General features: G+C 38.2%; 1 protein-coding gene across 1 annotated transcript; it reads right to left on the reverse strand.

Moving 5' to 3' along the window:
• Window positions 1–565: 565 nt before the first annotated feature.
• Window positions 566–9846, reverse strand: vps29 (VPS29 retromer complex component). Its single transcript, XM_050062816.1, has 4 exons — window positions 9743–9846; window positions 3757–3948; window positions 3093–3328; window positions 566–1076 (listed from the first exon to the last, which is right to left on the reverse strand). The coding sequence occupies exons 1-4, from the start codon at window positions 9743–9745 to the stop codon at window positions 959–961; spliced, it is 549 nt and encodes a 182-aa protein (XP_049918773.1). The 5' UTR covers window positions 9746–9846; the 3' UTR covers window positions 566–958.
• Window positions 9847–12719: the final 2873 nt, after the last annotated feature.

The raw sequence follows: 12719 nt of genomic DNA on the forward strand, positions 1-12719 counted from the left end.
GATGATACCTCGTGCACAAAGCTGGCGCTGTACCCAAATTGTTCTCCCAGTTTGGTGCTGAAAAACTCGACTTGTCTGCACATAGCTCTGATCTCAACCCCGTCCAACACCTTCAGAATAATCAAACTCATAACCAGTGTCATATATTTTGAGACTGTCCCAAACTGATTTTACACAGGAAGAGCATTTACAATATATTAAGTACAGTGTTTAAGACTCAGACACCCCTGAACTTGGAGACTCCTTATCTGGGTCACGTTGTGTTTTGGAAACAGACGGAAGGATACAAAGCTGCTGCCGGCCTTTTTGGCTGCAATAAAACAATCAATCGTTAGAAAGTGGCTGAACCCAACACCAGTAATGTGAGCTGGAGGAAAATTTGGGGACTTCTGGTCATCTGCTCTTAGATCTCTTAAGTTTAACCACTTCCATTAAAAGACATCATCTGGATTTCCCCCTCAGTAACTGTTCCCTCTCTACTACCTTGACCACAGTGTGATCCACAACATGTATACATGTTCATATTGTTTTTACTTCCTGTGTTATTGAAGACAGAAACAGCTGATGGAGTGAAATTAGATCTTTATTGTGGGAAATAAATGAAAAAAGGCAGGAAGCTAAAGGCCTGGTGGTTACAGGACACGACGAGGGGCAAAATAACAAAACAAACAAAAAAAAATGGAAAGAAAATGGCACCAAATATTTCTTTTGATAACAAATACATGTGACATTATTGCATTCTCTACAGTTACCAGATGACAGCTTGGACACAAGCAAATGCTGATGACTTATAAACAATATAATACATATTTTCTTTTAGAGTTAAGTTACTGAACAGTTTGTTACAGCATTAACATTGTGGTGACTGCAGGGGAGCTGCTGCCCCCTGGTGGAAAGGAATGAAACGATACACAGAGCCTCCTCCTCCTACTCCTCCTCTTCCTCCTCACGCCGTCCTTTAAGATTTCTTGTATTCGATTCTCTCCACCTTGACGTCGTCTCCGATGAGCTGATAAACGTACGTCACCACTGTCGATGCCTGGATGTCCATTAATACAAAAGAGGGGATGATGTTGCTGTGAGGAGAGAAGACAGACGTGTTTTAGGGTTGAGGCTTTTACTGCACCTCTGACTGTAATTACAGTCTGGTTTCTCCTGTTACACCTGTTGTAATGTAGGTCACAGTGGAGAGCGTCATCACTGTGGAAAAGATCTGCAGCAACCTCAGAGGCTCCAAAAAATGTCAGTCATATTTGTTAACTGTTATTTTATAATGTGATCAGCATCATCAGGGTGTAAAATGCATTGCAAACACAACATATATCTAGATATGTGAATTACTCATAGTATACATGTACTTCATTTTCATCTGCAGTTTCTTTCAATGTGTTTTTGTCTACTACGGCTACACCAATATATCATGTGACCTGTGTCACATGACCCCCACATGAGTTCTTAAATTGCACACCTGTTCCCAATGCATTTTACACCCTGATGAAGACTCTCTTGTCGAAACACGTTGGTTTATCCATGTATAAATAAAGGATTTTTGACCACAGTCAGAGTGCCTTGGATGCATTTTGGACTTCCTGCCTGTACCGTGGACTTTTACACTGAGTGAGCTGGCCAGTTGTTGTTTTATCGTTATATTTTCAAGATTAATTGATTAATCTTTTAGTCTATAAAATATCAAAAAATGTGAAAAATGCTCAACACAATTTCCCAGAGCCCAAAATGACATCTTCAAAATGCTTTCTTTGTCCAATCATCAGTCCAAAACCAAAAGACTCTTCATTTACAATCATAAAAGACAAAGAACAGCAGCAAATGCTCACATTTAGGAAGCTGGAACCAGTATTTGACACTTTTGCTTAAGAAATTGACTGAAATGATTAATCAATTATCAAAAAGTATCAGCGATTTCTTTTCTTTCAGTCGACTGATTTGATTAATAGACTAATCGTTGCAGCTCTAGTAAAAATACTCCATTGTGAGTTAAAGTCCTGAATTCAAACTGTTGCTTTAGTAAAAGTATAAAAGTACTGTCTGACATCAAAATATAAGTAAAGTATCAAAAGTAAAAGTACTCAATATGCAGAATCAGAAGAATATATATATTAATGTTGCAGCTGGCAGTGTTGTTGTACTTGAGATTGGTTTTGGTCTAGAGACAGGTTTCAAGATTGGTCGTCCAGGACTTGTGTCCCGTCCCATTCCCGCGTTGGGTTTTTAAGTATTAAAGAAAATTGTGTTTTTCCAGAGGAACTGCATATTTATATATAAAAACTAAGCATAATCAATCAGTATAACATAATGCTAAAATAACTCCAAACATAACAGCTGTATTTCACATACTTCCGTTACATAATATTTTTATAGTACATTTTTCATATTTTTATTCTGATTTTTGTAGTTACATTTATGTTAGTGACTGTTGCAGTAGTTTTGCTGACCCTTGATATGCTTATTGTGTATTATTTGTGTGCACCAAACACCAAGGCAAATTCCCCGTAAGTGAAAACCTACTTGATAATAAAACCTTGTCCTGATTCTAACTGCTACAACCATGTGGCAAATAACGAGCCCATAGTCCGTTAGCTCAGTGCTTACACGTGGTGGGAATTATCAATGACGCGCTGGTAGAAATTTGCATCGTGATATTATCTAAACAAATGAACCACTTTACTTTATATGCTTGACATAAAATTACATGAGCTCAGACTTACAAGCATACATTACGTATGCTTTGTGGAAACAAACTAATAACTGCTGACTTCACATTTTTAGCTTCATATTATCATGATGATTTTCCCATCCTACACATTCCCGTTTACTTTTTTCCCTGTTTCGTTCCAGTCATGTGATGAATAGTGAAACTGACCCCCTATCCCACAGGGACTTTCTCTGCCAATTTATAAATGACTTTCTTCTTCAATGGTACCAGTGTCTGAGTGGTTGTACCTTTGGATCTGGACTACTCATGTAAACAAGGGATTTTTTATTTCAGTGCTTCAATTAGACTTTGTCCTCATCTCCAGCCTGTGAGGTGACAGTGGGAGGTTATGTTTCATCAGTGTGAATGACCCCTCTACCTTTCCAGTGCGCTGTAGGCTCCTGTGGCCGAACCAGGGTTGATGTAGAACTTGTTTTCATTCTCGAACGCCTCGAACTTGTGTGTGTGCCCGGAGATGAGGATGTCGACATCAAGCTGTCTCTGGAGCACTGCCAGACTGGCCATGTCGCCCCAGGGGATCACCTGGTGGCCGTGGATGAGACCGATCTTAAACTGGCCCACTGTCACCACCTTCTGCTCCGGGTAGTTCAGGTTCTGAGACGAGAACAGGAGAGAGTTTTGATTTGAAAGTCACGTTACACTTGTTCTTCGTGATCTACGACTAAAAAACATGTGCACAGAACAGCTGTGGTATCACTGTATAAAAAGATTTCAGTTTTTCAATGTGACTGTTTCTAAAACTTGTAAACTAGGAGGGTAAAATTCAATTTGTGAGAAGAGAGCAATTACAGTTTCATTACACGCAATTAGTCTTTAGTACCGGCATGGGATCCATTTCAATTCATTCATGCAATTAAATATTTAGACACATTAATTATGTCTTTTCCCCCATCTGTGCCGTTAGTTGAAAACCCTCTTATTGGAAGTTTCTTCAAACTAAAAATTCTGCTGGACTCTGAAGACCAACGTCATCCCCTCCAAACACGACATTATCGCTGTTTCTTTTTCATTGTTGCACAGACCTCGTCGAAGTCTCCTCGGACTATGTGGACGTCTCCTGCGAGAGTCTTCAGGTAGTCATAGCTCTCCTTGGTGCAGAGGTTGCCTGTGCAGAGAATGTGCTGGATCTTCCCTGGGACCAACAGCTTCTTGAACTTGGCTGGCAGGGTGTTGCACCGGTGGGGGATGTGCAGGTCACCTAACACCAGGACCAACTGATAGCATTGCACAGACAGACAGACAGACAGACAGACAGACACAGACACAGACACAGACACAGACACACACACACACACACACACACACACACACAGGTTAGTCACGCACCAATGAGGGAGAGTTCAGGCTGTGTGGTGTTGCATCTGATTAAAGAAAAAAGAAAGTGGGCCAAGGATAGAGCCCTGTGGGATGCCACAGGTCGGTATCCACCAGAGCCACTGTACACCTCCGTTAGTTATTATCAAGTTTCTTGTTTAAAACCATCAGATTACTGTCCATATCTTTGTTAATGCACCCAAACAACAACCTACTCCAGATTAATGCAGTACAGTGAATAAACAGGCTTAATTCATAAAAGTAAAACTTGTAAATAAGCAATATTTGTGAGTAAAGCTGACTTTATTAAGTGTCTGAACTCTTCATTAAGCATCTAATCTGGGTTGTGGAAGTTACTTCTTACATAATCTGGGGAAAAACACAGCCCATGGTGGAATAATATGGATTATATGGATTGAATCAGCACAGCTGGATTTCAGACACTCAATAAGAGATACAGGACATGAGAGTGAGATAATTATGTTTTCACACAACGCAAGGAATCAATAAGAATCACACACCACCAAACCTTAAAGTTCATACTAAACATGAAACCTGTCAATAGCATTTTAACTCCACTAGCCTGTAGAGAGATGCTGTAAATGTTAATTGTGGTAGCATGTTACGACTTTGGTGAGAAAAAACCCAACATTTTAAGGTTTTATTTTACACCATAAATCAGATCAGATGATAAAATGGTGCACACAGCTGAATAACTTTGAGACAAACCAGAAACTAATGGACATACCTTAAATGTGTACAATCAAAGGTATATGTTTTTAACTTCATACACATGCTTTGTCAAAAACACTACAGGTATAAGATGCTTACATTTGATGCTATTAAGACCTTTTCCAGATAATTTTTAACCAAATTTGAGACATTTTTTTTTGGACAAATAATTGTTTGCTTATTCAAGCAATGCTGGTAAGTTTAAAGGTACACTGATCAGTAGGGCTGCCACTAACGATTATTTTCATCGTCGACTAATCTGTCGATTATTTCTTCGATTAGTCGACTAATCATTTCATCGAAAAATGTGTTAAAATGTTGAAAAATGTCGGTCTGTCTCACCCAAACCCCAAAATTACGTCATCTAATGTCTTGTTTCATACTCAAGCCGAAGGAGAGCGTGTAAAGCTGAACGTAAGAAGCTGCAATAAGAGTGTTTTGGGGTACTTTTATAGTACTTTTCTATGAAAAATTACTCAAACCGATTAGTTGACTACTAAAATAGTCACCGATTATTTTAATAGTTGATTAGTCGACTAATCGTGGCAGCCCTACTGATCAGCCAAGACATTTAAACCACTGACAGGCGAAGTGGTCATCTCGTTAGCTGCTTGATGTGCACCACCCACCCAAACATTGTTGCAGAGCAAGTACACCCCTTGTGGTTAGGCACTCCCCGATGGGCAATGTGCCATGCCACACTGTAAAAAATGCTCAGGAATGGCCCGAGGAATATGATTAAAACCTCAAGGTGTCACCCTGGCCTCCAAAATCCCAAGATCCTGATCAGAATGAGCATCTGTGGGATGTGGCGGCTCTGTCCATGTCTCGACAGGTCAGAGGCTTCATGGTGGATCAGACTTGGCTCTGACCTGTTGAGGCATGGACACAAGACCTCTGGGGGTATACTGGAGTGTCCAGCACCAGGGCTTTGGCACCAGAGCCTTTGAGTCCTGTGCATTATGAGGCAGCGAACTCACACATCCCACGGATGCTCGATTGGATTGGGATCTGTAAAATTTGGAGGTCAGGTCGACACCTTGAGATCTTTGTCACATTCCCGGGCCACTCCCTGACAACTTTTGCACTGTGGCAGGGCGCACTGTCCTGCTGGAGGGGCCACTGCCATCAGGGAGTGCCAGTGCAATGAGTGGGGTACTTGGTCTGTAGTGGTGTTTGGGTGGATGGTGCCAAGTGACAAGCACATGAATACCACGACCAAAGGTTTCCCGACTACACATTGCACTGTAACGAGATGATAAATGTTATGTACTTCACCTGTCAGTGGTTTAAAAGTTTGGCTTTTGGATTGCCGTATATGTGGTCACCTGCAGAGGTAGGTTTTATGTAGGAATATGGTTATTAAAATGAGTTAAGTTAATCTACATTTTGCCAACAGGTAAGTGCGAGTTTTAAGTATTGGGTTCAGCTGTAGATATAAAGATTTGTAACATCAGAAATGTGGACTTTCATGCAGAGGGGCTTGAATTATTTTAACACAAAGAAATTAGAGGATAGATAAATAAAAATCTGACAAAATGTTTTTGGCAGTAAGGACCTCACAAATTCAAATTCAAGACTATTTAATGACTTTTAAGGCCTCGTGTTTATAGTAAGACATTTTAAGGACCTGCAGACACCCTGCCTTCACTCTAGAAATAAAACAGTAAACCTGTTTTACTACAAATTAGATTTCCTCACTAAAGAATTGCTTAAATTTGATCCAATTGCAGCAATATATTATTGCTGAAGTGGAGAGTCTCCATTCACGAGGGTTTCCTGTTTTGAAATAGATGAGTCACTGGTAAGAAGTCCCAAACGAGGGAGTTGTGAAACATCACTGTGACCTTAAAGCCTGCCTGAGTCATAGTAGTCTTTACAGATTCTTAAAATCTTATATGGGAGCTTGATGTTTCCTATTCTGACTTATTTTTGGGGATTTGAGTGATACGTCATTTGTTGTTTATGACAGAGCAGGTGTAGCTAAAGCATCATTGCCTGCCAGGCACCAGATCCCTGCAGTGCAGTTGCTGAATTAGCAGCAGAGACAGCAGACCTCCACAGCTGTGCGATCCAAACCCTGTGTTAGTGTGGCAGGCAGAGGAGCGAGCAGAGAACAGGGATCCAACACAGAGCGAGGGCACTTACCCGGTGACCAGCCTAGTTGATTGGAGACAGGCAATGAGGGGTGGGAGGAGGAGAGTGGGTGAGATAGGGAGGAGGAAGGCAGGATGTGCACGGAGAGAACAACACGAGGCATGATCAAAGATTCGGGGGGGGGGGGGGGGGGGGGAAGAAATATAAAAAGAAAAACAGGAGACAAGAAAGAGTTGGGACAAGAGGGAAAAACTGAAATTAGAAATTAAAAAGTGAATGGATTAAGTAGACAGATATTAATCATCCAAAAAACAAATAAGAAAAGTTAAATGACAATGTGGATTGAACTGATTGTTAATGGTTGATGGTTAGTGATGATGATGATGAAGCACATGTACAGTTTTTACCTGACTGCATGTGAGCAAAATCAAGTGGGGAAGCAAATCAAAGTGTGGAATGGAATTTAGCTGTAATCAGTGGTGGAATGTAACTAAGTAAATTCCTCAAGCACTGTGCATAAAGTCAAAGTTGAGCTACTTCTACTTTACGTAAAGGAGACGTGTGTAGGATTTAGTGGCGTCTAGCGGTGAGGACTGCAGATTGCAACCAGCTGAAACTTTTCTTGTGTGCAAAGTGTGAACTCCCGGTTAGAATTCCTTCACCGTTAATTGTTCAGGAGGTTTTTAGTGGAAGCCGAATTATCCTCAGAGGTCTCTTTCCTCATCACAACAAATAAAACAGTTTCACGTTACAAATCCGTGTTTCTCAAATGCTGTTTAGCCTAGCACCTGCTAATGCATGCTCGCCTTTTTTCTCTGATAACGTAAGATCTAAACATTCAGGAGGTTTTTACAGGGAGCCAAATTATCCGCAGAGGTTTCTTAACTCCAAAACAAATGGAGCCGGTGATTTAAACCAGTCAGAACACTGAATAAAGCAGTTTCACATTAAAAAAACAGTGCTTTCCCAATGCTGTTCGTCTTGTGTTGAGTAGCTGCTAACTACTGTGGCTGATGCGAAAACTACATAGCTACTGAAACATGGCGGTGCAACATGGTAAACTCGATGGACAAGGACCTGCTCTATGTAGACATAAACGGCTCATTCTAAGTTAACGAAAAAACACGACAATAATTATCTACAGGTGATTATACACTAAAGAAAACATACTTATTATTCTGCCAATATGCACACCTAAACCCAACACACTGGACCTTTAAGTTTTTTCCATTTTATGCTACTTTATACTTCGACTGCGCTACTTTTCACTCAGAGGGAAATATTGTACATTTTACTGCACTAAATTTGTCTGACAGCTTTAGTTACTTACTCAGATTACAGTTTTACATCCCCTTCCTGTTAAACTGAAGGATGGTGTGTTCCTTTATGTGTTGAGAAAATTCTCCTCCTTCTTATGCTCAATAAACTCTTTAAAAACCTCTTGAATCAGCTACAAAATGCATCTTTACAAAGCTGAAAACAGGCAGTTTAGAGATACATGGGTCTCACAGGACGGCCATGCTACAAACACATGATGATCTTATATAGTACTGTAGATGAAACGACTCTGCAGTGTATGAAGGTGTTAAATAGCACAACCTTAAACATCTACAGCAGTAAAATGACACACACACATTAATGCAGCAATAATAATAATAATACTTTAAGTACATTTTGCTGATTTCTAGGGGTGACGGAAAAATCAGTACAGCATAGTATCGCAATATTTTTGTGTGGCAATACTGTGTGGATACACAAACACCAAGTATTGTCATATTCTTCATATAAATTCTTATTACTGCAAATTCAAATTAAACTTTTGGTAGCCTACTAGATTAATAAGATTAGTAGACTTTTCAGTCCACTGGAGACATTTTCTGCAATAAAAAATAACTTAAGTGAGATGAACAGACTGAAGACAAGGTTTTCCTTTGGGGACAAAATTTGCTGCTGAAAAAAAGGCAATAAATCATAATATATTACAACATAAGTTACCACACTACTCATCATATTGCAACACATTTAAAATCGTAATAACTGTGACTCAAGTATCGTGATAATATCATACTGTGGGGCCTCTGATGAGTCCCACCCCTACTGATTACATCCTTTTACTTAAGTAAGGTTTTAATTGCAGGACTTCTACTTGTAATGGAGTATTTTTACAATCTGGTATTAGTACTTCTGCTTAAGTAAAAGATCTGAGTACTTCTTCCACCACTGGTTATAATGCACCAACTACATAGATTTAAAATGTTCCTAAACTTGATGTTTTCATAAATATCTTGCTCCCAACTAGAAACAGGAAAATGAAATGAAGAGGGAATGAATGAATGAGCTAATAAATAACATGTAGCTGTAAGTTTGTCTGAGTAGTGTGATTACGTCAGAAATCAATGACAGGTATAGCACGGGTTAATAACTGGGTGACAGACATCATTACTGCTGCACAGGAAAAGTGCCTCATGAGATAATGTAGCTGTTAGCACAGCATGCTAACTGCTTAGCACACGAGAAAAAGTACAAAATGTCGTGATATCAAATAGCCAGACAACAAGAGTGGTTGATTAACAAACGTGTCGAGCTGAAACTCCACCGTGCAGATACAAAGTGTGACTTTAGAAGTGCTTGCAGCTTGTTGCAGTGGATTTTTTGGGGGGACTAAACTGCTCAGCTGTCATGTGATCGTTGATCCATCTCGGAATGAAGCTTCACTAAAATCAAACGCTAAAACTAAGACGTAAAGCCGCCATGTTGGCCTCCTCGCTTCGACAACGAGTCTAAGAAAACATGGTGCGAGAGAAGTGCTCGAAGCGCGGGCAGTAAATGTGGGAAATTGTGGCCTTTTCGCCATTTCATACTCACCATCTTCTATTTTGCTGTTTCTGCTAGTCAAGTTGAGGAAGCGCCTACGCACGTACAGCGTCAGGCCGTCAGCCAATCAGAGAAGAGGATGCGTCAATTACAATAGACCACTTCCTTTTGCCCTTTCAAAATAAAACACGAAAACATCTAAGGTAACTGGGGGGGATAAAATACCAGTAGTGCGACAAATATTCAGATCCTTTATTGAAGTAAAAGTGAAAGTACCACATTGTGACAATACTTAGGGTATATAATCAGCAAAATGTGCTTAACCCTTTGAAATCTGAGTGAATTGGCTTGATTTCAATGAGCAACTAAAAATGAGTAAGGTATAAAAAAGTTATTAAGAGTAACCCTATTAACTAAGAAATTACCCAAAAATAAGCCAAAAAAGAAAAGTAAAAAAACAAAAAACAAAACCAAGCAAGAAAATAATGTGAAAATAATAAAATCTAGAAACTAAATTGAACACTATACATATTTATTTTTTGTAACATGATTTTAAAAATGAAATAATGATAATAATAATAATAATGTATATATTTTTTTATTAATTTGGTGATTTTCTTGTCACTTTTTACTTATTTCTTACAATTTGCATGACATTTCTTGCCAAGTTGCTCATTGCCTTTTCCCCCATATTTACTAAAGAAATCAAACCAATTTGTTCAAGATTCAAAGTTACTCTGTTGTCAAAGAAATTACCCAAAAATAATCCAAAACAAAAAGTAAAAAAAGAACAAAAATTAAACAAGAAAACTAAAGTTAAGCAAATGAATAAAAGTTCAAATAAAATACCTGAGAAAAATAGCTAAAAATTACATAAAATAATATGTATATTTATTTTTAATAGCTAAAANTGAATTAATATATATATATATATATATATATATATATATATATATATATATGTATTAGGTAATTTCCTTATTTCTTGCAATTTGCGTGACATTTCTTGCCAAGTTGCTCATTGCCTTTTCGCCCCATTCTCTAAAGAGATCAAACCAATTTTGTAAACTGATGATGATTCAGGTTTCAAAGGGTTAAGGTGTAAATATTATATATATATATATATATGATGTTTTCAGTGTTGGGAAGGTTACTTTTAAAATGTCATAGGTTACAAATTGTTACCCTGTTTAAAATATGTAATGAATAATTTAGGTGGCAGATGGTCTGAAATTGTGTCAGGGTGTGGTAATGTAGTTTGGATAGACCACTCTGAAGAAGAGTATTAGAAATTTGAGGTTGTTTGTTTGGTTCAGAAATCCCTTTAAGTCCAAAGTTGTGTTTTGACCACATTTGGCTGTGAAGCGGTAACAGCACTGGTATTTGTTCATTTACAAAGGTTTGATACAGATGCTTCCACCCTATATTTCATCCTTTTTAACTCTGACCTCACATGATCTTGGTCCTTACCCACAGAACAAGGTTTTGCTTCACAGTCCCTTCATCAGAACTGAACTAGGAAGAATATCGTTCTCTTACAGTGCTCTTTATACATGGAATAATCTGCAAATGACCCTGAACTTGGAAACTCTCCCACTCTCACAGCTGTTTGAATACCTTATTTCTGATCTTGTTTTAATTGAGTGTTAATGTTTTTAACTATACATCTACACAGTAACACAGATCCTATATTATTGTTTGTATGATTTTATTTCTGTTTTAATTTATATGCATAGTGATTCTTTGTTTGCTTATTGAAAATTGTGAGAAAGTAGGCTATGCCAAAAAAGCAATAAATGAATGTTATATATTCTACATATAAACTCCTTACCAAAATAATATATTTGGATGTAATCACCAACAGTTTAGTTAGTAACTGTACTTTAATTACATTTTTTCAGTAGCTGTAACTGATTATAATTACGTTTATGATGTCATTCAGATACATGTCGCTAGTTATTTCCAAACACAGCATGCTTCTGAATCAATATTACTGCTGCATTAGTGTGTATGTGTCATTTTACTGCTGTAAATGTTTAAGATTGTGCTCATTTTAACTCTTTTATATACTGCTGGGTAGTTTAATTTACAGTGATTCATCATATTCTATAAGATCATCATATGTTTGTAGCCTGCCAGTCCTGTGAAAACATTTTCAGCTTTGTGACGACGACTTTTCCAGCTTTTTGAAGTTTGTGTAGCTTAAGAAGAAAGCTGGGAGAATTTTTTAAACACACAAAGGACCACTTTGTCTTTAAGTTTATAACAAACATTCAAAATCAACACATCTGGAGACACATGGTCTTTACTGGACTGACTGTAAACCAAAATTACAAATTTACTGTCTCATAAAGAATAGCTATAGTATAGAGCCTTATCTAAAGTGCCGTTGAAACAAAAGACAAAGTTGTGCTCAGGAACATTGCTATTTGCATAAGAGACCAGTAGGTTTATCACCCCTCCAGAGGAGGACAGACTTTATTAGTTGTGTAAGATAGGTGGAACTGAGATTGAGGTTCATTTTTTTGTTTTACTGTCCTGCATATGAAGACATAAGGGATGTAGTTTTGATTAAATGACCTCTATTTATGTTGATTTCTTTTGGTTGGATGACCATGAAAAATTTGAGTTATGTTTTGGAAGGGACACTTTATTTGTGGCAGATTTGTTTGCCAGGCCTGGGATAGAAGTAGGGATGCACGATATTGGATTGCTGATATCTGATATGCCGATATGTAACAACTCATCTGACTGATATCCAATACTGATATATCCACTTTTTCCCCCACCTAATTTTAGTGATCATCAAGTCTCTTCTGTAGTGGAATTAACATCATATCATACATGCAAACTCTTATCCTGGTGGCCAACAAGCACATGGATCATAAAAAAGAGGTGGCGACACACACATCCCAAATAAAATTTCAATTGGGTGCTGGATCAAAAAACTCAAGTGAAGACAAAAAGAAAAAGATGATCCGCACACCAAATAGAGCTCCCATTACTTTATAATTTTATTTTGTCATTC

This window comes from Epinephelus moara, chromosome 14 (assembly GCF_006386435.1).
Source record: "Epinephelus moara isolate mb chromosome 14, YSFRI_EMoa_1.0, whole genome shotgun sequence".
Lineage (NCBI taxonomy): Eukaryota > Metazoa > Chordata > Actinopteri > Perciformes > Serranidae > Epinephelus > Epinephelus moara.